General features: G+C 35.0%; 1 protein-coding gene across 1 annotated transcript in view; it reads right to left on the reverse strand.

The window, feature by feature from the left end:
* Window positions 1-675: 675 nt before the first annotated feature.
* Window positions 676-26,870, reverse strand: part of LOC150107148 (thioredoxin reductase 2, mitochondrial-like) — a 187,839-nt gene continuing 161,644 nt past the window's right edge. The window contains exon 14 of the mRNA XM_090391030.1: window positions 676-1,992. Within this exon, the coding sequence (XP_090247156.1) occupies window positions 1,863-1,992 (130 nt within the window). The 3' untranslated portion in view covers window positions 676-1,862. The remainder of the gene's footprint in view (window positions 1,993-26,870) is intronic.

The following is a 26,870-nucleotide window of genomic DNA, read 5'->3' on the forward strand; positions in this document are numbered from 1 at the left end:
CAAACCAAAGTCTCTGACATCATAGGAAGAGTGAAACATCTGAAGTGGCAATGGGCTGGGCATATTGCTTGAAGGCAAGATCAATGATGGATAAAAGAAGTACTGGATTGAATTCCACGAGAGGAAAAACGACCACGACGCTGACCTAAATCACGATGTATTGATGATATCATCAGATTTGCAGGAGTGACATGGGCAGACAGATAGTTTTGGAGTAATCTTGGAAATGCCTTTATCCAGCAGTGGGTTAATGATGATATATATTATTATGTTAGATTTTTTAAAAATTGTTTATCTAATAAAATGATAAATATATGTATTAAAATTAAAAAAAGAAAAATTAATATTTACGTGTAAAATGTGATGCAGAATTTGTGCATCTTATACTGCAAAGAAGTTTCTTCCTAAAATTCAACATGAAAAATGTGATGCATCAAATACAACAGTGCATCATATATGGCAAAAATATAATTTCTTGGCATCTTTAATTTATAGTATAACAGTGAAAAACTTTCAACAGATTAAAACTTTTTTTTAAATAAAAAAGTAAATAAAATAATAAAAACTGCTTATTATCTATAAATAGTAATTCTTCATACCACAGGTGAGATGAATGAACAAAGAAGAACTGCCTCTAAAAAATTATATGACTAGCTCAACATAGAAAAGCAATGGTAAAATTGTCAAGCAATTTTTATATATAAAATGAATATACATGGTTCCACAGAATATGCATCAAGGTAAATTCTAAGTTCCTGGTATCAAATAGTTATATATACATGAACATGAAAAACAGAATATTTTTTTTTAATACATTAATCAAGGCAATATAAAAATTGCTCAAGTATTATTTCCAGTTCTCATAATACATTTAATTGATAAAAAGGCTGAATAAAATTATACTAAGCAACTATAACTCATGAGAGTAGAAATAATCTTCAGTCACATTTAGCCATTATTAGGTTTTTAAATATGACATCATACATATCCACCCAAAAATTATGTAATATAAATTATATATACCCTTGCTTGAAAAAGGGGGTCTTTATTGACGTCCATGAACTTTTTCAACTTAAAAGAAATCACAACTTTTCCTCTTTTTCTGTTTAAACATTATGCTTCCAACAGCATTTTATAACCATTACATATTAACACCTTTAATCAAATTAATATAAGAGGTTATATATCAGACATTTTGTAGATGATATTTTTTACAATTCAGTTCCAACATTAAAGGAATATCTTTGTGTGCAGAAATCTTCACTCACAAAGCAAGTGCATCTTTAGTACAACGGATTTTAAAATTAGATAGTAATTATACTCAAAATTAGTAAAGGTATCTCATTATGGTCCATACTTGTAACATGGCTTAAAACAATGTTACAAGAAATTATAAATTTCTTTGCAAACTACTTGGAAAATAATAATAATAACAAAACTACAAAATTTTGACCAGCCTACATATCATTCTCATCATTACTGTTAAAACATAAGACAACACTGCAGTTTCAAGAAATATTAGAAATGCTGTTAAGTATTATTGAAGTTTGAAGATTATGCAAGACATTCATCAAATAATATGTTTCCTTCTCTAATCTTATGTACAGCCATCGTATAGTAAACTTTCACTATAGTTTTCCACTATAGATTAGTAAGCTCCCTCTAGAAGAGCAATGATGTTATTAGGCTTTTAATAACATGGATACTTTCAGAGTCAGTTTACTATAAACATGGTGTTTTCTAGAGTGAAAGTTGACTCAAAAAAAATTATGGAAGATTTTGTAGAAAGATTTCTTTAAAATCATCAGCTAGATTTTTCAGTAATAAAGACCCTCCTCATGCAATATGCAGGGAAGATTTCTTTAACCTCAGCATCCAGTTACTGTAGGATCTTGTCCAGATCGTTTTGATATGTTCAGTTTGACTATTTCTTCTGCAACTGTTGGATGAATACCAATAGTCTGGCTTAGCTGCTCTTTTGTTAATCCACACCTAATAAAAAGAAGTAATATTTAAAAGTAAATTCAGTTCAAACCAAGAAAAATGTGACCTCATTTTTTGCAGTTACTTTTAAATGCTACACATATGCAACTAACTAAACTTATTTAATATATTAAATCATTTTGTTGAAAGTTATTTCACTTCATTATACTATAAATTAAAGATGCCAAGAAATTATATTCTTGGTTTTTCATCCTTTATCCAAATGAAAGCAAAGAAAGTGTGCTCATGAAGTCACTTCATGACTGGACTCATTGTATATAAAGGCTTATGACTTCACATCAATTGCCTTAGTATCCCATAATGCAACACACATATCCTTACAGACATGTATAATGTGATGCATTATAGGAAGGGCCACTACCCAGACCGGTTTTGATCTGTATTAACGTCTCATCAGTGATAGCACACAGAAGTGATAGCAAAGTTGAAGTAATGCAGAAGTCATATTTCCATATACAAGTAGCCAAAAGGTGTCACACCTTATTACTAAAATACTCTGGATTAGAGATAGATAGATATTGAAAGATTTTTTCATTTGGTTATACTATAAAATAAAGATGCCAAGAAATTATATCTTTTGTTTCATCCTTTATCCATATGTAAGCAAACAAAGTTTGCATGGAAATATCTCTAAGGATACGTGTGCTTCATTATGGGATACTAAGGCAATTGATATGAAGTTATTAGCCCCTATATAAGTAGCCCAGTTGTGAAGTGACTTCATGCACAAGTTTGCTTACATTGGATAAAGGATGAAACCAAGAATATAATTTCTTGTCATTTTTGCCAAGAAATTATATTTACATTAAACCATCTTTTCAAATCTATAGAACTTAAATGTATATCCTTATTATGTTCTCATGATAACTGGTTTTCTGGTTGTCCATCCGTGTATTGCTTGAACCCAACATGTTATTTTATCTGGGAAGAATGCTCAGTAGGTAAAAACTTTACTACTAGCAAATTTGGAAATTTCGGGTCAAATATTACCTAATTAGTCAGTTACTTTTTAAAATTTCTGCTTTTTTTTTTTTTTTTTTTTTTGTCATTTCAACTACTGATATGCACTACCTCTTGACTGCATTTCGAATATTTTCTATCTCTTCCTCGTCACCACTTATCTCATGTAACAATTTTTTTTTCAGGCAATTACTTTGGACATCTAGAATATCCTTATACAACTTCAATTCTGCCATCTTTATTATCCAATTCCCATTCCCTCTAGTTCTAATATTTTTAGTACTCTCCAAAACATTTTAAAATCTTTGATATTTTCTTCTAAATTTGTCTACACTTGTTTAACTACTTTTATACACGTTTTAGCTTTCTTATATTTTTTTTTCCGTTCTCTAAGAGAACACATTGAGTTAATTTCCAGAAACACTTGAGCAGCCTTTCCATGATTTTACTTCTTGAACAAGTAAATCATGTCCTGCCAGGTGAATTACTTGAATTCCTGTTTTCAAATTTCAACACCCCCCACTATAATAATTATTGTATATTTGGATGTACAGTTCACCTATGAAAGCTGTTTGACCTTGATTCCTTTTGTAAGACTTATTTTTTGTGTGTTTTTTCTGTATGCACATCTTTATGTTTAAATATTTGTAATGACCAGTGTATGTTCCAAAGAGAAATCCAGCAAGTACTTAGAAGTATTATCTTTGCTCTTTTTATCAAACATTTGTATATTGCCTGAGATTCATTTCCTACTATACTGTTCAAGTCGCCAAGGAGAAGGAGCTTTCCTTTTTTCTTTAGGTTTGCTGTCCCCTTGTAGTTCTTAAATTAGTTGCCTTAAAAGCTAATGATGACTGCCAAATGCTTTACCCATGTTTGCTACAATATCTACACATACACTAACATGATAATTTTTTGAGAAAGATCAGTTCTGGAGGGGTTTAAAATTTCAAACTGAACTGTGTTAAAAATGTATGAAAATTACACAATATCTGCAATTAATTTGTTTGAGCCTTCTGAAAAGCAGTACTGATTTCAAAGAAAAAGTTAAGGATCTGTAATAACAATCTTCTTTGATGTTGACATCTTTATTCACCAACATGCTACTTCAAGAAACTCCTAATTTCTTACATTTCCTGAATATATTAACTGAATATATTATTCAGGTGAATATATTTATTGCACTAATATGAACATATTATTGCAATGAATTATTTATTGTAAATAAATGTGTTTATAGAGCCTGTGTAGCTCAGTGGATGTGGCGTTTGCACACCACCGCGCTTGGCCGCACGAAGGAAGGCTTGGTTTCGAGTCTAGTCGGCGACTAGAGGAAATTTTTCTAAGCCTTTTTTCGACCGGTTCCCGAGTTAGTCGATCTCTGGCACGGGCAAGCAGGTTTTTCCTCCCAGAAACTCGGGTTTTTCGTCCTGTAAACTCAAGAAAATCGACCGTAGAACCCACATTATTTCAGACATTAAAAAAATATATTGTGTTAGGGTTAGGGACCACGAGATGGCGGCACATTTGAGCCGTCTCTCTTCACTGCGTACCGCTTAATTAGTGATAGCCTTGGGCCATCTGTCTCTGATTGGGTACCAGTGGAGATTGAACTGCCCACTCAGTCTCCAAAAGTTAGATAGGGCTAAATGGCCTCGCCTACTCCTGTATACGGGAATAAAAAGGCGTTAGCTGTTTTTTTTTTTTTTTTAAAACTGTGTTTATTTACAATAAACACAGGCTATTTAACACTTGTAAAAAAAGTTATACAAGCAAACAGAAAGAACCTGAGTAGTCCAAGGGGCCAGAATACTATTTTATGTAATTTCTAAGTATATTTCCTCCACCTCACATCTGGCTTTGTTTTGTGAATGAAATCTTTATAGTGTGGTCACACTCAGAGACGGAATTGCTGCAATTTTTAAATAAAATAAACTCCTTACACAACTATATCAAGTTTACTGCTGAATGTGGATCAAATAGCTGCCTTAATTTCCGACATTTTAATAACCTGTACTTCAATGGCCAAATACATATTTGTCTTCACATCATCATCCGTTACTAGAGGGACGTAAGGTGTGTAGTGTTGGAAAAGAGCTCTGGAAAAGATAAGTGTATTTTGAGTAATAATCAGCAATATTTCTTGAATTTTAGTGTTGTACTATTTATTTTTGAGAACAAAGTTTGTCTGCATGATTGCTGGTGTGATTTATTAACACAATGGTGGTACTCACAAGGGCATCGACCGGTGCAACTAGGTGAACGCTGCAAAAATTAAGTGGCATTAACAACATAGACTTTTTGAAATTGATTCGCTGTTGTGAGTGTAGTATGTATGTATGGTGGAATGTAAGGGATGTTTTTGTGGAGACAATGGATGGGAGATAAGGGAAGGTATGGATTTGTAGGAAGTGCAATATATTATTTAAACCACAAAGCAATGAATGCGAAACAGACTGAAAAGATAAAAGATGGCATAAATGAAAGAAATGGAAATAAAACAAAAGCTAGTGAAACTGAGGGAGTGAAAGAATGCTCTAAGATGTAGAAGCAAAAAGTTAGCGAAAGCAAGAGTTTAGTGATAAGGGAGCAAAAGAAAGAAAGTATGAATGAGGAAACGTAAGTACAGTGCAGCAATATGAGAGGTTGTGAGGCTATGGGAGTGACAGAGAGTGAAACTGTCAGAATGTAGAATTTGATGAAACAGTTGAATAAAATGAAATGAGGAATATGAGATATTTAGTGGAAACTAATGAAAGTATGCAAAAGAATTAAACAGAGAACTAAAATGGAAGGAGGAAACTCTCACAAATGACCTTGCTGTTATGCATGCCTAGTTTAAAAAATGGAGACTACAACCAAACCAAAGTAAAATTGAAGTGTCAACATTCCATCCCAGCAATAAACTGGCACATGATGAGCTGAACATCCGATTTGCAAATTCAGTTCTACACCATAACAAATATCCTAAATACCTAGGAGTTACACTTGATCGCACCCTATCATATAAGAAACATGCTGAAAACACAGCTGGAAAAATAAGAACTAGAAACAACATCATCCAGAAATTATGTGGCACTTCTTGGGGTGCAGCAGCAACCACATTAAGAACATCCGCACTCGGATTGGTTTTTTTCAGTGGCAGAGTACTGCGATCCAGTTTGGCTCAATAGCTGCCATACCAAACTAAATGACCACCAGCTTAACACCACAATGCAACTTATCACTGGAACCATAAAACAACTCCTGTTTACTGGCTCCCAATGCTGAGTAACATAATACCACCAAACCTACGAAGACACGATTCTCTACTATGAGAATATGATAAAACACCCAGAAATACTGAATTGCCTATACAATGACATACTAGAGCTACAGCTCAACAGACTGAAATCAAGAAAGCTCCCTCTCTATGAAGCTAAACACCTGAGAATGGCCAACTACAATACCAGAGAACAATGGAAATGAATGTGCACTATAAATATCAATGCCCAACTCCAAACTTGGTTTGATAGGCATTGTCTCAACATCCCAGGTATGGAACTGAGCTGAAAGAAATGGATAACACTGAACAGGACTCGCACTGGACATGGAAGATGTGCAAGTTCTCTGTACAAGTGGGGAAAAATTCCCTCACTGGAATGTGACTGTGGGCACCCGAATCAATCAATCCACTACATTTCTACTGAGTGCAGTCTTCGTGCATACACAGATCAAAGAACAACTTCCTGGAGGCGACAATGCCTGTTATAGACTGGATCAGACAACTTGATCTTAACTTATAAGTGTTTTCTTTGCTGAAAATACAAGTGTCTTTGTTTTATTCTAATTGTTTGTCACTTACTTTTTACATATTTATTTTGACTTATGTAGATTGCCATACTTATGTAGTAGGAAGAGGGGGTGATGGAGAAATTATTGGCGAACATGGCTTAGGCACCAGAAATGACAGAGGAGATCGCCTAGTCCAGTTCTGTCAGGAAGAAGATCTAACAATAGCAAATACCTGGTTTAAACTTCCACCCAGAAGACTGTACACTTGGAAATCGCCTCAAGATAACCAACGTAACATTGTCCAAAATCAAATTGATTATATACTGATAAATAAAAGATTCTACAGTAGTATAAAGAGTGCAAAGACTTATCCTGGAGCAGATATCTCATCAGACCACAATCCCATAGTTGCAGAAGTACGTCTTAGATTAAAATCAGCTAAAAAATCACAAAAGAAGAAAAAGAAAATTGATGTAGAAAAACTGAAAGACCCGAACATAAATAAAAGTGCCAAGACACAGCTTAACCTGCGATTACAACAGATTAACATAGAAGAAAATAAAAGTGTGGAATCTCTTTGGAATAGCTTAAAGAATGCCATCGTAACAACAAGTATTGAAGAAGTAGGTTATGTGAATAATATAAAACAACAGGAATGAATGACAGATGAGATTCTTTCTCTTATTGATACAAGAAGAATGTACAAAAACAAAGACCTAGCCAGGTATATAGAAACACATAACATCATCAAGAAAAAAATAAAAGAAGCCAAGGAAAATTGGATGAAAAATTTATGTACTGAAATTGAACTGCTTCAGAAGAAACATGATAATTTCAATCTGTATAAGAAAATCAACGAAATTTCCGGAAAACTGAGGAAAAAGCAAATAGTGTCTCTAAGAGACGAAAATGGAAAAATAGTTTTAGAAGAGAATAAAGCACAGATTTGGATAAAATATGTAACAGAACTTTTCAATGATACTAGACAGAAGCCTATAAATATAAAATATAACATTCAAGGACCAGCAATCATGAAATGCGAAATAGAGAATGCTATACGAACAAGTAAAACAGGAAAAGCCAGTGGACCAGATGGTGTGCAAACAGAATTTTTAAAATTAATAGAACCAGATAACATCAAACTTCTTGAAAAACTATTTAATGAAATATATGAAAGTGATGAATTTCCATCAGATTGGCTCAAATCTACATTTATCACTATCCCAAAGAAATCCAAAGCGAATTCCTGTGGTGACTTCCGACTTATTAGTCTAATGAGCCAAACATTAAAAATATTTTTGAAAGTAATTCAGAATCGCATTTATAGAAAAAGTGAAGAAACTCTAAGTGAAACACAATTGGGCTTTCGGAATGGTTTTGGTACTAGAGAGGCCCTTTTCTGTACCCAAATATTGATACAAAAATGCATAGAAAAACAGAAATCTGTCTTTATGTGTTTCATAGATTTTGAAAACGCATTCGACAAAGTCAGACACACTAACTTAATAGAAGTCCTTCAACAAATAAGGCTAGACGAACAAGACATAAGACTAATAACAAATCTGTATTGGAATCAGTCAGCTACCGTTCAAACAACATTACCACCAGTGATATTAACATCAAAAGAGGAGTGAGACAAGGATGTGTGCTCTCACCACTCCTGTTCAACATATATGCAGAGGTAATCTTTAAAAAAGCATTGGAAGAATGTTCAGAGGGAATCACAATAAATGGAAAGATTGTTAACAACCTACGATATGCAGATGACACCGTGCTAATTGCCGATAACATTATGGATCTCCAAAAACTCATTGACAGAGTATACATAGAAAGCCAAAGAATGGGAATAAATATAAACATCAACAAGACAAAATACATGATCATCAGCAAACATCCAGCCTCATCAATGAAACTGACACTCAATGGGAAAAATTTGATCAAGTGTCAAGATATAAATATCTTGGTTGTTGGCTTAATGAACAGTGGGATCCAGAAATAGATATAAAGACAAGGATTGAAGTTGCACGGCAGTCCTTCATGAAAATGAGAACACTATTCTGCAATAAAGACATGGAAGTCAGATGCCGAATGCTGAAATGTTACGTGTGGTCTATTCTGCTCTATGGAGTTGAAACATGGACATTGAAGGTGACAACCATCAAGAAAATCGAAGCCTTTGAGATGTGGCTATACAGAAGAATGCTAAAGATATCATGGACAGAAAAAATTACCAATGAAGATGTCTTAAAATCCATTGGCAAAGCTAAACATCTTGTACAAATAATCAAGAAATGAAAAACATCATATCTCGGCCACATCATGAGAAACAGCAAATACCAACTTCTACAAACTATTTTGGTAGAAAGAATTGATGGCAAAGGAACTAGAGGAAGAAAAAGAATATCATGGTTTGACAACATCAAGACGTGGACAGGAAAGAGCAGTGCACAACTGCTCAGATTAGCAAAAGACCGCAGTTTGTTCGTCAAGATGGTCGCTGACCTTCGATAGAAGATAGCACAATAAGAAGAAGAAGAAGATTGCCATATGCTAAATAAATAAATAAACATGCAAAAGAATAGAATGAAAGAAAAAAAGGGTAAAAGAGGATAGCAGTTTATGGAAATTCCGCACCGGACATTTCCGCACAGGTTTAGATAAAGAGTAAATCTATTCTGCTATCCTGGAGGAAGAATAAACAGGATAATTCAGGCATTGGACATGAGGAGAAAGCATGCTAGAGAACTAATAATACTTGTGGGGACAAATGCTTTAAGGAGTATGTAAGGGCAAATATCAGGAGGTTATTGAGAAGAGTGAAATAACACAGTATAGTGGGAAAGGTTATCAGTGTGTTGCCAGGGTATGATGATGATAAGTTGAGACGGAGCTGGAATCATGAATGGTATGCTAGCAGAGCTGCGTGAGGAGAAGAAAGTACAGTTTGTGGATGTATCACATATGTTTGAGAGAAGAATGGAATTATACAGGTATGATGGGTTGCATTTAAATGGCTTTGGACTGAGTGTACTGGAGAAAGTGTTGCTAGATGGAAGTATAGTGTGTATTGCATGCAAGAGATCTAAAATAAGAGATGAAGTGAAAGATCAGGAGAGTGGCATTGAAGAGACAGAAGTGCTTGTCAGTGGAAATGATGGTAGTGTAAGAGAAGAAGAGAGAACGGGAAAGCAAGAGGAACAGGGAAATGAGAGGGAGCCTGGGAAACATGGTGTTGGGAGAGTCATCCTCATCAAATTCTTGACATGTACCCTCAAGGGGTGTTTAGGATATTATGATTTAGGATATCATATCCTATCTTACATCATTACTAACTTCCTATCGACAGTCTTCCTCCAAATCAATCTGTTATCTAATATTTCCTCTCCCATTCTGATTAAGTGACCATACCATCTGCTAACTAAAATCTGATTAGCTCTGCTTACACACATTCCTGGTTGATAACAATATCAACTTCTTTCCTAATATCATCGTTCTTAATATGATATTGCATTGCCATTGATGCCATGTGTTCAAGTCCCCTAATTTTTTTCAGTACTCTCATATCTGTGGTCTCTAGTCTTTGGTCAAGTGTTTTATTTCTTACTCAGCTCTCAGATCCATAAGTTAAAATTGGTTTGAACACCATCTTGTATAGAGCTAATTTAGTGTTTTGACTAATTTCTCTATTATTCCATATAAATTTATTCAGTTGACTTCCTACCATTTTGGCTTTGTTGACTCTGTTGTCTATTTCCATATTTACCATATTTTTCAGACCATAAGACACACCTTTTTACATAGAGAAATTGACTTAGAATTGGGTACGTCTTGTGGTCCAAAGATAGGTGATACCATGTAAGTCTTGGATTCCCATGTTTTCGATGCAAGCCAAACACGCGTCTCGCTGCATATGTCAGAATCCCTAATTTATATATGAAAACTTTACCAGTGTCAACTGCAGTTAGTGGGCGAGTGTATGCAGTGTTTTGAATAGACGAGACGATTATCAAGTCTTTTAAAAAATACTGCATAAGTTATGCAATGGATGGTACTGAAGACGACTTAGTTTTTAAAGAGAATGATAACAATAGTTCAGACAATAATTTGGGGTATGTCTTATGGTCTGAAAAATATGGTAATTTACTGTCTTCACTAAAAACTGTGTCTAAGTAGCTGAAATGTTTTATGTATAGGTTCTCCATTCACTATGCAGTTGATATTTTCAATGTTTCTGCCCATTTTCATTGTCTTGTTATTACTGATTTTCCATACTAAATTTATTACAACAGTTATTCAATTTCTTGCAGACTGGTACTGGATTTATTTAAAAGTATAACATCATCTTGCATAAAGTAAAGAGCTAAGATTAACATCTCCAATTTTGATATCAGAATTTAATATCCCTTTCCCTCATAATGTGATCCATATAGATAATGAATAACAGAGGGGATAATGTACATCCTTGTCTGACACCAGATTTAACATTAAACCATCTTCCTGTACTTCAATTCTAACTGCTGACTTACAACTCAAATATAGAGACTACGTAGCATTTTGAATAGCTTTTCTCTTGGCACCTTGTCATATGCCTTTTGCAGGTCTACAAAACTTAAATATAGATCTTTGTTATATTCTCACGATTTCTCAACTAATTGTCATAAAGCGAAAATCTGATCCTGACAGCCTCTATACCTGAATCCAAATTGTTCTTCACCAAGCTTCCTTTCTACAATCCTTCTCAAGTATACTTGTATAAATATTATCAAGAACATTCAGTAGGGAAATACCTCTGTAATTCTCACATTCAGTTTTATTTCCCATTTTTTATATGGGTACTATGATAACTATACTCCAATCATCTGGAATTCATCTCTCTGTCCAGGCCTTCTGAACTATGCAGTGCAGCCACTGTAAGACTTTTATACCTATATAATTAAGCATTTCTGGTCGAATATCATCTACTCCTGCTGCCTTTCCACATTTAAGGCTTTTGATGGCTTTTTTTCTACTTCAAGTATGAATATGTATTCCTGACTGCACACCTGTAGAGTGTTCTTTACCACTGCTTGTTTCATTTGGCAATTTTTCGAAGTAATTGCTCCAGACATTAACAATATGTTTTTCTACAGTTTCCATGTCACCTTTAACTTTCTAATTCCTTTTACAGCACTCTTTCCTTTATTTCTGATATTTTTCAACAGCCTCCAGAATATTTTGCCACATTCCTGATATTTATTTTCTATGTGCTTGCCAAAGTCTTCCCATGACTTTTGTTTAGCTAGTTTTACATAGTGTCTCTGTATTCTCTAAGTGCACAAGCTGACTTATTTCTCAGGAACTTTCAATATGCTTTCTTCTTTTCCTTAACTGCCTCTTTAACTTCCAGTGTCGACCATGGAGTTCTGATTTTTCTATCCTTGCAGACAACCTCATCACATGCCTCTCTGGCTGAATCAATCAATATTTTCTTCAGGGATTGCTACTGAATCTCCATGGTTTGGTTCCTGTTCTCAAACTCTTTCATTTTTTCTTCAATAATGTTTGTGTATTTTAATCTAAAGTTCACATCTGAGAGCTGCTCAACATTTATTTACTTTAAAACTTTCTTACATATTCTTCTTTTCAATACGAAATTCAATTTTATCCTGCTCAAGACTAAATGGTGATCACTTCCAATTTCAAATCCTCTGTACACTCTAGTGTCCTGCACCAGTGAGAAAACATCACTATCAACATTACCAATAAGACTTTTCTTATTCCTTGCCTCTTCTCTCCATGTGAATTTGTGCACATTTTTATGTTGGAACACGGTGTTAGTAATAACCAGTCCATGTCTTGAGCAGAAATCCAAAAGGTATTTGCCATTATTATTAGCTTTGCTCTTTTCTCCAAATTTTCCCAAAATATTTTTGTATGTCTGACAATCATTTCATACTCTGCTATTTAGATCTGCAACAAGGACAAACTTTTCTCTTTTCTTTGTGTCATCTGCTTTTTCTAAAGTCTCAAAAAATTCCTCCACTTCTAGCTTAGTAGAACCTTCTGTGGAACCATAGGCCCAAGTAATTCTCATTGTTCAGTTCCCCATTCTGATATTTGCCCTCATCACTATATTTGATATTGCCTGCCATTCCAGAAGATTAGCCTCGTATTTTGTTTTGAATATAGCTACTCCATCTTTTCCCTGATTGTTATTGCCTGAATATAACAATTTGTATTTATTGCTTAGAAAGATCTCACCAGTTTTTGCTTTTTTTACTTCAGTCACCTCTGTTATATCAATCCGGTACTTATCCAATTCCTCAACCAGCTCCATTTCTTTGATATTCATGCTTCTTATGTTGATAGTACCAATCTTGAATGCTGGTGATGCTGAGTTCGGGTGTGTTTCTGGATTTGTTCCAGTATCTGACTTTTTGCTGTTCATTTTGTTTCCTTGGCAAAAACAACGAGGTCCTTGTTTAAAAGGACAATGCCCCAGCCAGCATGAATGGATATTGAAAATAGCAAGTGAATGTGTTTTTGGAGATGGAGTATATTGCGATGTGGGTGGGAAGTTGAGACAAGGAGATATATGTGGTAAGTGGTGATAAACATGATGGAAGTTTTTCACTTGGCAATGCTACCAATTATATATTTGGTTTAATCCTTTATCCAAGTGTAAACAAACAAAGTTTGCACCTGAAGTAGTTTCAGGACTGGGGCAACTCATGGTAAAGGTGGTATAAGTTCTCATCACTTGCCTTAGTATCTCTCATAATGTAAAGCACATCTTCTTGCAGACATGTATAATGCTATGCATTATACATGTCTGCAAGAAGGGCCACTACCCAGACCGGTTTCGACCTTTATTGAGGTCTCATCAGTGGGAGCCAGACTCAGAGGTAGTGATACTAAGGTGGAAGTAATGGAAAAGTCATATTTACCTATAAAAGTTGCCAAAAAAACTTCCATCAACTTATCTCTAATTCAGAGAATTTTAATAATAAAGTGTGACACCTTTTGGCAACTTGTATAGGTAAATATGGCTTCTCCATTACTTCCACCTTAGTATCACCACCTCTAGGTCTGGCTCCCACTGATGAGACCTCAATAAAGGTCAAAACCGGTCTGGGTAGTGGCCCTTCCCTTAATGCATAGCATTATACATAGGTAGGAGATACTAAGGCAAGTGATGAGAACTTATACCACCTTTGCCACGAGTTGCCCCAGTCCTGTGGAAGTGGCTTGGAGAGGACTGGTTATAGACCTGAAAATTAACTGTTGTGTTTGTTTATGAATGCCAGAAGCATCAGAAATAAGGGGGATGAAATGATTTCAGTGATTGAGTTTATTTTCTCCAAAACCATCGGAATAAGTGAAACATGGTTGAATGAAGATGATATCAAAACAGGAATAGAAATGGAAGGATACAGTATTTTTTGTGAGGACAGAAAGAGCAGTAAGGTGGGGGGGTGTGTGGGGGGTGCTGGTGATGACAGAAGAGGAATTAAGTCCATATAAGGCAGCCATGAAAGAGGGAAACAGTGGCACTGGTTATGAGGCAGTGTGATATGATGTGGAAGTTGACAGGAAGACATCTTTAGTTGGATGTTGCTATAGTCCAGAGAATGTGGAGGATGGTGATTATTAAGGGCGATTTTAATTATGGCAGTATAGACCGGAATGAAGAAATAGCATTTGGGAATAAGGAAAATGAATTTCTCGAGTTCTTGATAGATACTGTATTTACTTGAATATAACTCACAACCCAGATTTTACTTTACGAAAAAATAAACGAAAAAGTTTCACATATACCTCGCACGCACACAAAAAAAGTTTAAATACGTTAACGTTGGGGTGATAATACCTCACTCCCCCCACGATAAACAACATGCCCTCCCCAACAGCCACTATACTGCAGATGCAAGAAAAACAACTAGTTTTATTGTATTACTGAATAAGGTACAGAGACATTTGCAGTCTGTGTAATATATTTCTCAACTAATAGTGCAATTAGAGACAACTGGGATAAAAATGGCAGTAACTAATGAATCACGTCCTCTCCCACAGAAACTATGCTGTATAGACTCAAGCAAAACCATATATTGCACCGGTAAACACAGTATCTAACTAAAAACTATTGTCCAATTTTTCAATTACATATAATAAGTGTTTGTTTGATTGCATTTGAAATTTTCAATGTGATCATTAAGACAGATCACAAAGGCTAACTTCAAATAAAATTTTACCTCAAATTGAAACATGCCATGTAATATGTTGTGAGTCTGCCTGCCAGCTCACTGCGGAAGCTGCCATGCAAACAAGCAGCAATAAAATTTAACCAAAGGGCTGAAGCTTTGTGTGAGTTGAGCTAGCCCACGACATGGAAGTGGTACACAAACGGTAATGAGAAGTTCTGTTGGAACAATAAATAAACGGCGAAACACCACCCCATCATGAATGTGTTAAAACTAAGAAATATATAGTGAATGTTGTTATGGCAGTTTCAGATATTAAGGAATTCGGTTGAAGAGCATTTCAACTCAACTGTTGGCTTGCCTTTGTCATTTGGTAGCGTGTTCTTTTGTTAATATTGCACCAATCATACGCATGTCTTCATAGCTTCTCTATCTCTACTAGTCTACCACTGTTGCCTGTTTTGCAACAGTGGTAGGCCAGTAGAGATAGCGAAGCTTTCACTTCTCGTTAGTCATTTGTGAAGGACTGTTCATGACGTATCTCAAGTCTTGTAAATTAGTAGTAATTTTTGCTTGAAATAATGGGAAAGAAGATGACGCTATTTGGACTTTGACAATGCACACAAGAAAACTGCTCTCGAGGCCGGAGGTAGCGATAGCTAATAGGAGATGCTTAGTAAGTCCCATTTGCAGTTTTTTCTTGAAAACTTTAGTTCCTGGAAAGTCCCGCATCAGGTACCTGAGGCAAATAAAGCCCACCTTATTTAAAATTTGAATAAGTTAGACAATTGTTTAGATTAATTGAAACAATAGTGTTCATATTAAAGTTTGTATTATCACTAATTAAAAAAAGCACAAATAAGAACAATTCTTGCAGTAATTTATATTTTAACCAAGTCTTGAAAAAACACCTTGTGTGGGCCTTATTAAACCATAGTAGTTTAAGGGCATACAAATACGCCACATTTTTCTTTGGTGAGACCAACACACTCTTTATGGTACTGTTTAAGACAGTGTGCATTGCCTCATATCAGCAACACCACCCATCTTTTGACACTCTGTTTGTTCCTTTATATATTTTTTTTGGTTCTTCCTGTTTTTTAGTGGCAGCTTTCTCTTTCTTACTATCCTTTTCTTTGAAAAGATCTTTGATGACTTCAAAGAGTTCTTTGTTTTTAGATTTGCCAATGGAATCTCATCATCGGGGTTATCTGAATCACATGATGGAGGATTAGAACATGTTCTTACAGCTCGAGCAGGATTCAAAAATTGAGCTTTAAGTTTAGAAATTAGGTTTCTCTTTAAAAATAGTTTCAACCAATCTTTTCCTGTGAGGCTACTTTCTTTATTGAAGTTATTCCTAATTTCATTTTGTTCGCAAAATATAAAAGTTTGCCTGCGTATAGCTTTTGGAGTTAAAGGGATGCCAATTGAAGCAAACTTTACTATTCTTTCTACCAAGTTCTTCTCTTGTTCTTTTGTTAGCACAGTATTTCTTCCTAATCTTTTCGTCGTCTTCTCTGTCTTTAAATGGTTTCTCAATGTTCTTCTAGGTACTCCATAGCGTTCTGATGCTGCACGTTATGATAGTTGTCCTCTTTGCACAGCTTTTTTCATAGCTGCTTCTAGTCTTTCATCAGTCCAAAGACTCCGTTTCTTCTCAACTTCTGACATTTTCAGAGGCCTTTAGCAATAAAATAAGTAACTATTATGAGCAATCACCAAAAAATAAAATCATAAATTATAACAGTTTAATAAGGCCCATCAACAAATTTACTGGGCCTTATTAACCGCCGCAAACTAGATTAGATCAGATCTATTTTCACGTAAAATATGAATTCAAATCAATTAAAACATTTTTTATCATAAAACTGAATGTTGAAAGAACAATTTAAATATAAAAACAATGTGAAAAGAACAATTTAAATATAAAAACAATGTGAAAAGAACAATATTTTAAATTAAAATTTATGAATTATTGCGGCGTAATATTATTAAACGGGAAGACACAACCACCTCCCACAAAGGTCTAGGTCAAACTGACACAATATAGTCTACACAATACGGCGCCACTGATTTGCCATTGCTTATTGTGTCCTCTGTGGTGTGTGTAAGAAACCAAACCGCGCAACTTACCGTAAATGTGATTTTTTTTAAACGGGCTTTATTAGACACTGGGCCTTATTTGCCTCAGGTACCTTATATCTCGTACCACAATTTTTTAGCTTTAATTTTATGGAAAAAGTGCGAGTTGTATTCAAGTAAATATGGTAACTATCTCAAGCAGCATGTAAAGGAGGGTACTTGGGGATCAAGAGTTTTAGTATAATAACTTTAGTTTAATCCTTTCTAAACTTTCAACTTTCAACAAGAATTTTAGATCTGATCATATCATCAGATAATGTAATTGTGAGTGCGGTTTCACACTTTCCTCCAGTTGGTGAGGTAAGGCCTCAAATAGTCATGTTAGTTATGCCATACATCTTAATAAGTTGAATCCAGTAACATCTGCCACCTTTATGCCTCTAAATGGATGTGGATACTCTTTTCATATAACCAAGGAAGAATGCAAACTTTGTAGTGTCTTAAAAGGTGGTAGTTAGTCAGTTTATAGCAACCAAATCCTCTGCCTACACCTTCGCAATGGTAAGTCTGTTAAAATCCTTTATAGAAAAGGACAAAATGAATTTCTCACCTGGTATATCACTATTTTACTTAACATAAACCTGAAGAGGTCAAACCATGTTTTCATTCTAGGGATGTGTCCAGGTTTTCTTTTTGTAATGTCTTCTACCATACAATACAAGAAATGTTGTCAGTATCATGTCATGATTGGCAGGGTTTCAACATTTTTTTTTTTTTTTTTTTGAGAGTACAACTTTAAAAGTTAGCAAAACAATAACTACAAAGATAATAAGCCGAAAGGCTATTTTTACCGGCGAATTTGTTAATTAAGAGGGAGATGTTTTTCGGCATTGAAACTCTACGGATGTCGATGGATTTCGACCCGAGTTTCGTACCCGGCTATAAAATAAAACGGGATTTAACATCTCCCTCTTAATTAGCAAAACAATATTATTGCTATCCTTCTTATAGGCATGCAAGGAGTCCAAGTGGGTTGATGCTGTCAAACCCATGATTTGTGGAAGTGATGAATTTTCTTTGTATGTATGGCTCAGTATATATGAGGTGCTACCCAAAAGTTCAGGGAATTTGAACAGCACATGAACCAATATGCCAACAGCCGGCAAACTTGAGAAAGAAGCAGCATTCTTGGATTACATGTTTAGTTACAGCATCATGTTTAGTGTCTGGGTGATTTTTTTCTGCAACTGAAATGGGAGATTTTAAGGAGAAAATAATCTGCATCAAATTTTGCTTCAACCTCAAAAAAACTGCTGTGAAAACCCACCAAATGCTTAAGGAAGCATTTGGTGATATCGGCCAAAGCTAAACATTTTTGCTTTGTCTGATAACACTTCACAGATGGACAAACTCAAGGACAGATGGAATTCCTTCCTCAATTCAAACTGTCAATGGCAAGTTTGAATGTGAGGTTTTATAATGGCTAAGGGAGGGGGTATTGGAGCATTCAGTGCAAACGTCCAGACAAGTGAAAGAACAATGACTGGGTTCTCTGACAGTGTGCCCACACATCACTTGTTATTTGACAGTTCTTGGCTTCCAAAACATGACAGTCATTCCCTATTCAGCTATTCGCCTGACCTTGCCCCTGTAACTTTATCCTGTTCCCTAACACGAAAGAAATTCCAGCTGAAAGGGCATTGTTTTGACAAGATCCAGACAGAGTCACAGAAGATACTCAACACAGTCGCACTTGAAGACTCCCAGGGGTGCTTTTGTCAAATTCTCTGAACTTTTCGGTAGAATTTTGTATCTCATCATTATATATACCATGCTAGTCCTAATTTTAATTTACCAAATACCTTAGTGGTTTGTGTCAAATATTTCCTTGTTAAGAGAGAAAATAGACTACAAGCAGGGGGGGGGGGAAGAAGCATACTCTGACTTTTATTTTTTTTAAGGTGGCATTTGGACATGTATTTTCTGACTGTTAGTGTCTCCTAGCATCTATTTTTGATCTTTGCAAAAAAACTGCTTTACCTAATTTTATCATTCATTCATTTGTTGACTCATTCACCCCTAGAGCCACTCATCATTCTGAACTTTATGATTTTGTTTCTTTAAATCATTACTTTCCATAATCCAATGTTCACAACTTCAACTGGCATCTTTTCTCCAACTGTTCTGATCAAGCATAAGGAGATACTGGGATATTATTATCAGTGATCCCACACAAATTGTTCATGTCTACCAAGAGACCAGGCAATATTCACTACTCTCCTATTACCCTAACTGCTCAGTACATTGTCTTGCTGTTTTGTCCTCTTGACAATGCCAACCTGTTATCAGTTTCTTTTTCCAATGGAGTATTACTCATACTATAATAAATTTAGTTTAATCCTTTATCCAAGTGTGTGCAAACAATGTTTGCACCTGAAAGCATCTTCTTCAGGACTGGGGTAAAGTGGTACAACACTGGGCAACTCCTTGCAAAGGTGGAGCAAGATACCAACACTCCTATCTCAGTATCTCCCATAATGCAAAACACATCTCCTTGTGGATATGTATAATGTTATGCATTAAGGGAAGGGTCACTACCCAGACTAGTTTCAACCTTTATTGAGGTCTCTTCAGTGGGAGCCAGGCCCAACTAAATTTATTAGAGTATTACTCATATAGTCTTCTGAACATTATATTATATTATATGATGCTATAACAATGTCAAATGTAATGATCTCTGCAGTTTCTATTCTGCATTTCCTGGCTGGACTATTATTTGATTCTACTAATTTAAACATTTTAAATGATCACTGAAACGATTGTTACAGGTCAACAACTATTTCAATTGTTACATGTGTTGAGGTGAATAAAGGAAATAATAACTATATAGTGATGCTGCTGGACTTCTGCACAGGGATTTGACAAGATACCACATGAATCTGTGTTACATAAACTGGAGCAAATGAGGATAGATGGTGAGTCGGGTAACTGACAGGCATCAATGAACAGTATATAAGGAATGCAATCTAGAAAAAAAGATAGGTGACTACTGGTGTACTGCAGGGTTCATTATTTGCTTCTCCCTGCTGTTTCGTACAACATTGTTTATGATTTAAAGAGAAATATTCATTTATTTGCTGATGATGCAAAGCTAGAAAGAGAAGCAAATGATGATGATGTATTAATCCTGCAGGATGACAAACAGACTGACAGTGCAAAGGATAACAGCTGCTGCCAAGTTTAAGGTATGCGCTTTGGGACGAAGAGATCACAAGCTGTGCACCACACTGATGCAAATAAGCTGCAAAACTGATGAGGCCAGAGATTTGGAAATGAATGTGAACAAGTTGAATTTTAGAGAGCATAATGCAAAGGTAGCCATAATAGTACACCAGATTGCTTGCAAGCTGGGAAGAGATATTATTCCCCTTCATAAGGCTTTAATAATTATGGTCATATTTGGACTGCTCTGTTCAAATCTGGTTGCCTGATTCCTTGAGGATGAGGAATGGTGAAAAAGAGAGGACATAATAGAAATAAGTTATTACAGGAGTTTTATAGGAATGACTCTAAAAATTCAATTCTTGACAGAAAGGGAAAGAAAACAAGGTTCATTCCTGAAAATTATGGAAAAATTGGATTAGGATGTTGCTGTTAGGACTATAAATTTTTTGCTGGGAAAGGTGGCAAATTAGTTGCCAGAAAAGACTGTGCGTGCTTCATTAGCAAATGAGCAAAAAGTATGATAGATATTGTGTGAATAATGGTCAGTATAGACCTCCTGCAATGAGTCTCAACCCCTTGAAGATGCCTGAGAAAATAATAATGTCAAGAAACATTTATTTTGCATTCTAATTTCAATAAGTGTTTGGTTCTGAAAGAAATGTGCTTTGATTCTTTGGATATGAATGAAGTATAATTACAATTGGTTTTTTATTAAAATCTTCAACTTCCTTTTGTGCTTATACTATATATATATATATATATATATATATATATATATATTAGGGTTACCATGTAATTTTATGAGCTTGGTTATTTAACTCCTAATCCCAAGTAAGCAAACAGTTAAGTTTGCACCTGAAACATAGTTCAAGTCTAAAGATGGTACAACATCAGGGCAACTTATTGTAAAGGTGGGTAAAGCTCTGATCACTATTCTTAGTATTTCCCATAATGTAAAGCACATCTCACTAGAAGATGTATACTGCAATACATTATGGGTAGGATCGCTACCCAAGTTAAAAAATTAATTACATCTATATCTCCTCCAGAGATTTTTATTAAAAATAAAAACACCTTGTAGCAACTTGTATAGGTAAAGTTGATAAGGCTCTGTATTACTAAAACCTTGGTATTTAGGGTCTAGCTACTCACTGAGGAGACCTCAAAAAAAGTTGAAACAGGTCTGGGTAGTGACCCCACCCAAATTTATTGCAATATACATCTTCTAGTGAGATGTGCTTTACATTATGGGAAATATTACGAATAGTGATCAGAGCTTTACCCACCTTTACAATGAGTTGCCCTGGTGTTGTCCCATCTTTAGACTTGAACTATGTTTCAGGTGCAAACTTAACTGTTTGCTTACTTGGTTTTAGGAGTTAAATAACCAAGCTTATAAAATTACTTGGTAACCCTAATATACAGTATCCATTTTTTAATATAAGTTAAAAAATGAATTACATATATATATATGCCTTACAACCAAGTTATCAGTACATCAGAGAGTGACAAAAGCAAGAAATTTGCATCCTAATCCATTGTGAAGGCTACTGGACAATTTTTTTCCTCCTGTTTTCACATCAGTTGCATCCAGATGGTTTTACTGTTCTACTGCATCATGAACCAGAGCAAAACCAATCTCCTAGCATTTTATCTCACCTCTGATGGACCAGCTAAAAGTTCTCATACCATTTTAAACATAAGAATATTCAATCTTTCTGATTTTTTTTTTCTCCAGAAAGAAATTAGAAGAATCCGGTAAAGTCTAAATATTTTCTTAGTTTTGATGGAATTTTTTAACTTATTCAAAAAGTATGTGCTCCCAAGTTGACTATTTTACTGCTTATATCAACAGCTTAGAAATCAGCACATACTAAGAAGAGTAACAATTTTTAAAAATCCAATTACTTTCCTATTTTTCCCTCGCTCCAAAATTTTCTAAGAAATTGTTTAAAAGTTAATTTTCATTCCCTTGAAAATAAATAAATAATCATAACTTTGGATAAACACAAGAAACTAGTTCTTTCATTATATAAGTCAAGTGGATATTAGACCCAGCATTATTTCAAAGCCAAATGTAGAAACTATGAAAGTTTCATAAGGTAAGTTGACAAGAGAGCTTACGGGAATACACTTCTCATTGTTGCCTTAGTATGGACTACTTAGAAGACATAGACACTGCCTAAGCGTCTATATATTCACCTTTGATTAGTCCATTTTGATAAAGTTTCGCTGACCTGACAGCTGTTTCGAAATCACAACTCGTGAATGCTGGGGAGCGTATTCCCGTAAGATCTCTGGCCAACTTACCTTACGAAACTTCCATAGTTTCTAAATTTGGCTTTGAAATAATGCTGGATCTAATATCCACTTAACTTATATAATTTTGCATTGCCGAACCTTTTGGCTCTTTATTTTAGTAATTACTTTTATGCACCAACTGAGAGTTTGCTTACAAAAAATCCATTTCTCTGACATTTCAAGTTCCTTAGTACTGAAAGAGAGTTTTTGCTCTCTTAAGGTTTCTATCCTGATCTCTGGGGAGAACAAACCAGTTTGAAACAGCTGTCAGGTCTGTGAAACCATATCAAAGTGGACTAATAAAATACTAATACATAAACACTTGGGCAGTGCCTATGTCTTCTAAGTAGTTCATGCTAAGGTAACTCGTGAATGCCAGGGAGTGTACTGCCGTAAGCTCTCTGGTCAACTTACCTCACGAAACTTTCAGAGTTTCTGCATTCAGCTTTGAAATAATGCTGGATCTAATATCCACTTGACTTATATAATTTTGCATTGCCAAACTGAAGCCTTTTGGCTCTTTATTTTAGTAACCAGTTCTTCCATCTTTCATTCCAGGCATTACTTGACCACTGATAATCCTATATACTGTAAATCCATCAAAACCATGAAATACCATTCCTACATATGGACTGCAATAACAGTGCATGTAATGATGTGAGCAGTGGCAATATGCCATCCGGTTTACTGAGAGATAACTGTGCATTATTCATTCTGTATAAGTAACACAAGTCAAAATATTTCATTAAGATAGACTAAATACAGACATTTCCGTTCACATATCATGAATCATCATTTGTATAAAACAGTTGGAAATCAAAAAATGGAATGAGAATGGAATCTCTCCTTACATACATTCATGAGACAGCCAGGTAAAAAAAATAAAGTATTTTTAGGATCAGTTGAAGTGTGCTTGCATGTGACAAAAATTGAAGCATATGTGTACATGTAATAAAAACATATAATTGAACATTATTAATGTAAATAACTATTTGGGAACATTGATCAAGTGTAAACAGATAAGTATTTTAATACCGACTAGTTTCACCAAACTTAAGCTGTTGGCATCGTCAGGGTACAAGTTAAAAACAACACACAAGACATATCAGGCCTGTCATCACATTTCTCCATAACAAACCACATCATTGAGTGGGACAAAAGTTGTACCCCTTAGAAGAAGACTACCACTCTCGAATGTTTAAAGAAGCAGCCACAGATAACCTTAACAGGAACCAAGGTTTAATAATACTTCCAGAGATATGGAAAACCCTAATTAGATTTCTGAACACATAAGAAATGAACTTTAATGCTAACTATAGAACGTTCCTTAGCAACAACTGGTAAATCATGTACACGCGATACGTGTATTATTCACGTTCAATGCTATTTTAGTTTGTAACTATAATTTTTAGAATTTACAGTTAAGATCTATTTTGTTTTAACCTCAGTGCTTGTACCCTGATGATGCCAACAGCTTAAGTTTGGTGAAACTAGTCAGTATTAAAATACTTATCCGTTTACACTTGATCAATGTTCCCAAATAGTTATTTACATTAGTTCTGTGATTAAGAAAATACATGCTCATTAATTAAACATTACCGTGCTTAATAATAATTTCCTAGATTTTTGGCATGGAGAGTCAATTGTTAAGGTTGAGATTTGGGTGATGCTGAAGTACTTTGTAACTTTCTTTAAAGAGACACTCATATTTATGGGAACATTTATATAGTAATTTGGCATCATTCCAAAGGATCCTGTGTGTCTAGTATTAGTAATCCCATGTTTAACTGATTAAAGATACCAAGCAATTTTATAAGCTAGGTTTTAATCCTTTTTTCCCAAGTGAAGCAAACAGACAAATAAGTCAAGTTTGCACCTGAACGTAGTTCAAGTCTGAGGCAACTTGTAGTAAAGGTGGAGTAAGCTCCGATTTTCCCCCTAATGCAAAGAACATCCCCTTGCAGAGATGTATGATGCTATATTAGTCTGTTATATGTTGGGACTTCAGTATTGTCAGATCTTATATTTATTTGGCTTCGGAACTTCTAATTGCATCATTCATAACTTATTTTAATGGTATCACAAAACCAAACGAACTAAACTATAAAAAAAGAGTTTATTAACTGGCTTATATTTTGCTGGATTTCCAACCAGTGTCTTCAGAGAGCATTTGCTAAACAAACTCCTATCATTTGGTCTGTCCCAGGACTTCTGCAGTTAGATTGCCAACTTTCTGCCTGGAAGTACACTAAGTGTGACAGTGGGTGGTTCCCTATTCTTTCACCATTTAACTAATGATGGCATGTTTAGATAAAATCTATAAGCTCTGTATCACTTCAACCTTGGCATTTATGGGTCTGGCTCCCACTGACGAGACTCAATAAAGGTCGAAACCGGTCTGGGTAGTGGCCCTTGTCTTTAATGCATAGCATCATACATCTCTGCAAGGGGATGTGCTTTGCATTAGGGGGAAATACTAAGGAAAGTGATCGGAACTGACCCCACCTTTACTACGAGTTGCCTCAGACTTGAACTACGTTCAGGTGCAAACTTGACTTATTTGCTTCACTTGGGAAAAAAGGATTAAAACCGAGCTTATAAAATTGCTTGGTATCTTTAACATAGTATACCCAAGTTAAAAAACTTTCTGCATGCTCTACTGGATCCAGTTTGTTCCATTTCTTGGAGGAAAAATAAGATTGGTGTTCAAAAAACCATATAGAAACAGGTTGGCCTACAAATTATTCTACTTTGTACAAAGTAGAATAATTTGTAGCTGCATGGGATTGAATGGAGACTCCATGTAACAGAAAAGATGGAATTTTATATTTTGGACATGGTATCAATGAGCTAACTGAATTTGTAGCCTTGAAAGTTGTGGAAATGTTAAACCTCTTTAAGGTGCAAGCAATTAACCATTAAATACCTTTAATGTACGGGATGGCAATTCTGTGCAAGTCTTTTCTTCTAATGGAGGGTGGAGAAGAATGGTTGATAATCTTCTCTACTCTTTTGGGATTATAACCACTGAGAATGGCAGTTTCTTTAATTGTAAAAATTTCGTTGTGAAGTAGATCAAACAAAGAACAGATAATATGAGTTCTGGAAAGAAGGCATTTAATAATGCCATATTTTTGTGAGGGATGATGAGCCAAAGTCTAATGATATACTGACTCAAAAAGGAAGGTTTGCAGAAACATGCTGATAAGGAACCAACCAATTCTCTTTTTATAAGAACATCCTGGAAAGATATAGTTCCGTTTGATTCAAGTCCCATAGTGAAATTGATTATGTGAAAGGTTATTGATTTTTTGTAAGAAGATGTCTAGTTGTTCACATTAATTATTCCACACAGTAAAGACATTGGTCATATAGTGAGGCGATGTTGAAGGTTTTCGATTATTTGGATTACTCATCAAAATTTTTTCAGTTGTTCTAAACAAACATCATCTCCAACATTGGAGATATTGGAGACTCCATTATAATACTTTCTAATTTGTTGATAAAGCTTTTCATTCCAGCTAAAATATTCAGAATTCATGATGAACTTGAAGAGGTCTAGAATATCCAATGGAATCTTAGATTATAAAAATTCTAGGGTGTCAGCTAGAGAAAAATTTGTAAAAAGTGAAACTATGTCTAGTTAATCTGCAGAGTGAAGTCTCAAATCTTTAATAAGAAAAAGAATGTAATTTCACACTTCCTAGATTTTACTACTACCCAGAGTCTATTCAGTCACCCGCAAAAGGATCATGCATTTTGTACCATGGGTAGGTTAAGAATTTTTTTCCCCCTATTTTTATCAATTTGATTTATTTTTGCATTTTTAATTTACTTACACTGTCTAGAAATCCTACTCTCTATAGACTTTTTTTTCACTTTAGGCCTGTAAGTGGGGTTGTGGTCTCACACCAGCTGATGAAATTCATCTTAAACCTAAAGGCAATCACAAACATCCATGCCCCACAGTAAGATTCGAACCTGCAACCTGTTGGTCGGAGAGCGGGTACATTAACCACTCAGCCAACCAGGCTAACAACACTAATACTACATTTCTTCCAAAAAACAGAATAAATCAAGTCTAGTAGAACATGTGATTACTAATACTAGCCACAGGATCTTTGGAACGATGCTAAATTACTACAGCAACGTTCCCATAAATATGAGCATCTCTTTAACACTTTCATTGCCAAGCTGAAAATTGGAATTTCGTGTGGTGGCCAAATTTTTTTTATTTTTTTTATTTAGTTAGCGACGTCCACGCGATAACGCGTGACCGGCCGCTCAGTGAGAACTCGCATAATGCGATATCGCATGATTGGCAATGAACATGTTAAAGAA

This window comes from Typopeltis vanoorti, chromosome 4, assembly GCF_054136105.1.
Source record: "Typopeltis vanoorti isolate ZY-2024b chromosome 4, IOZ_Tvanoo_1.0, whole genome shotgun sequence".
Taxonomy (NCBI): domain Eukaryota; kingdom Metazoa; phylum Arthropoda; class Arachnida; order Uropygi; family Thelyphonidae; genus Typopeltis; species Typopeltis vanoorti.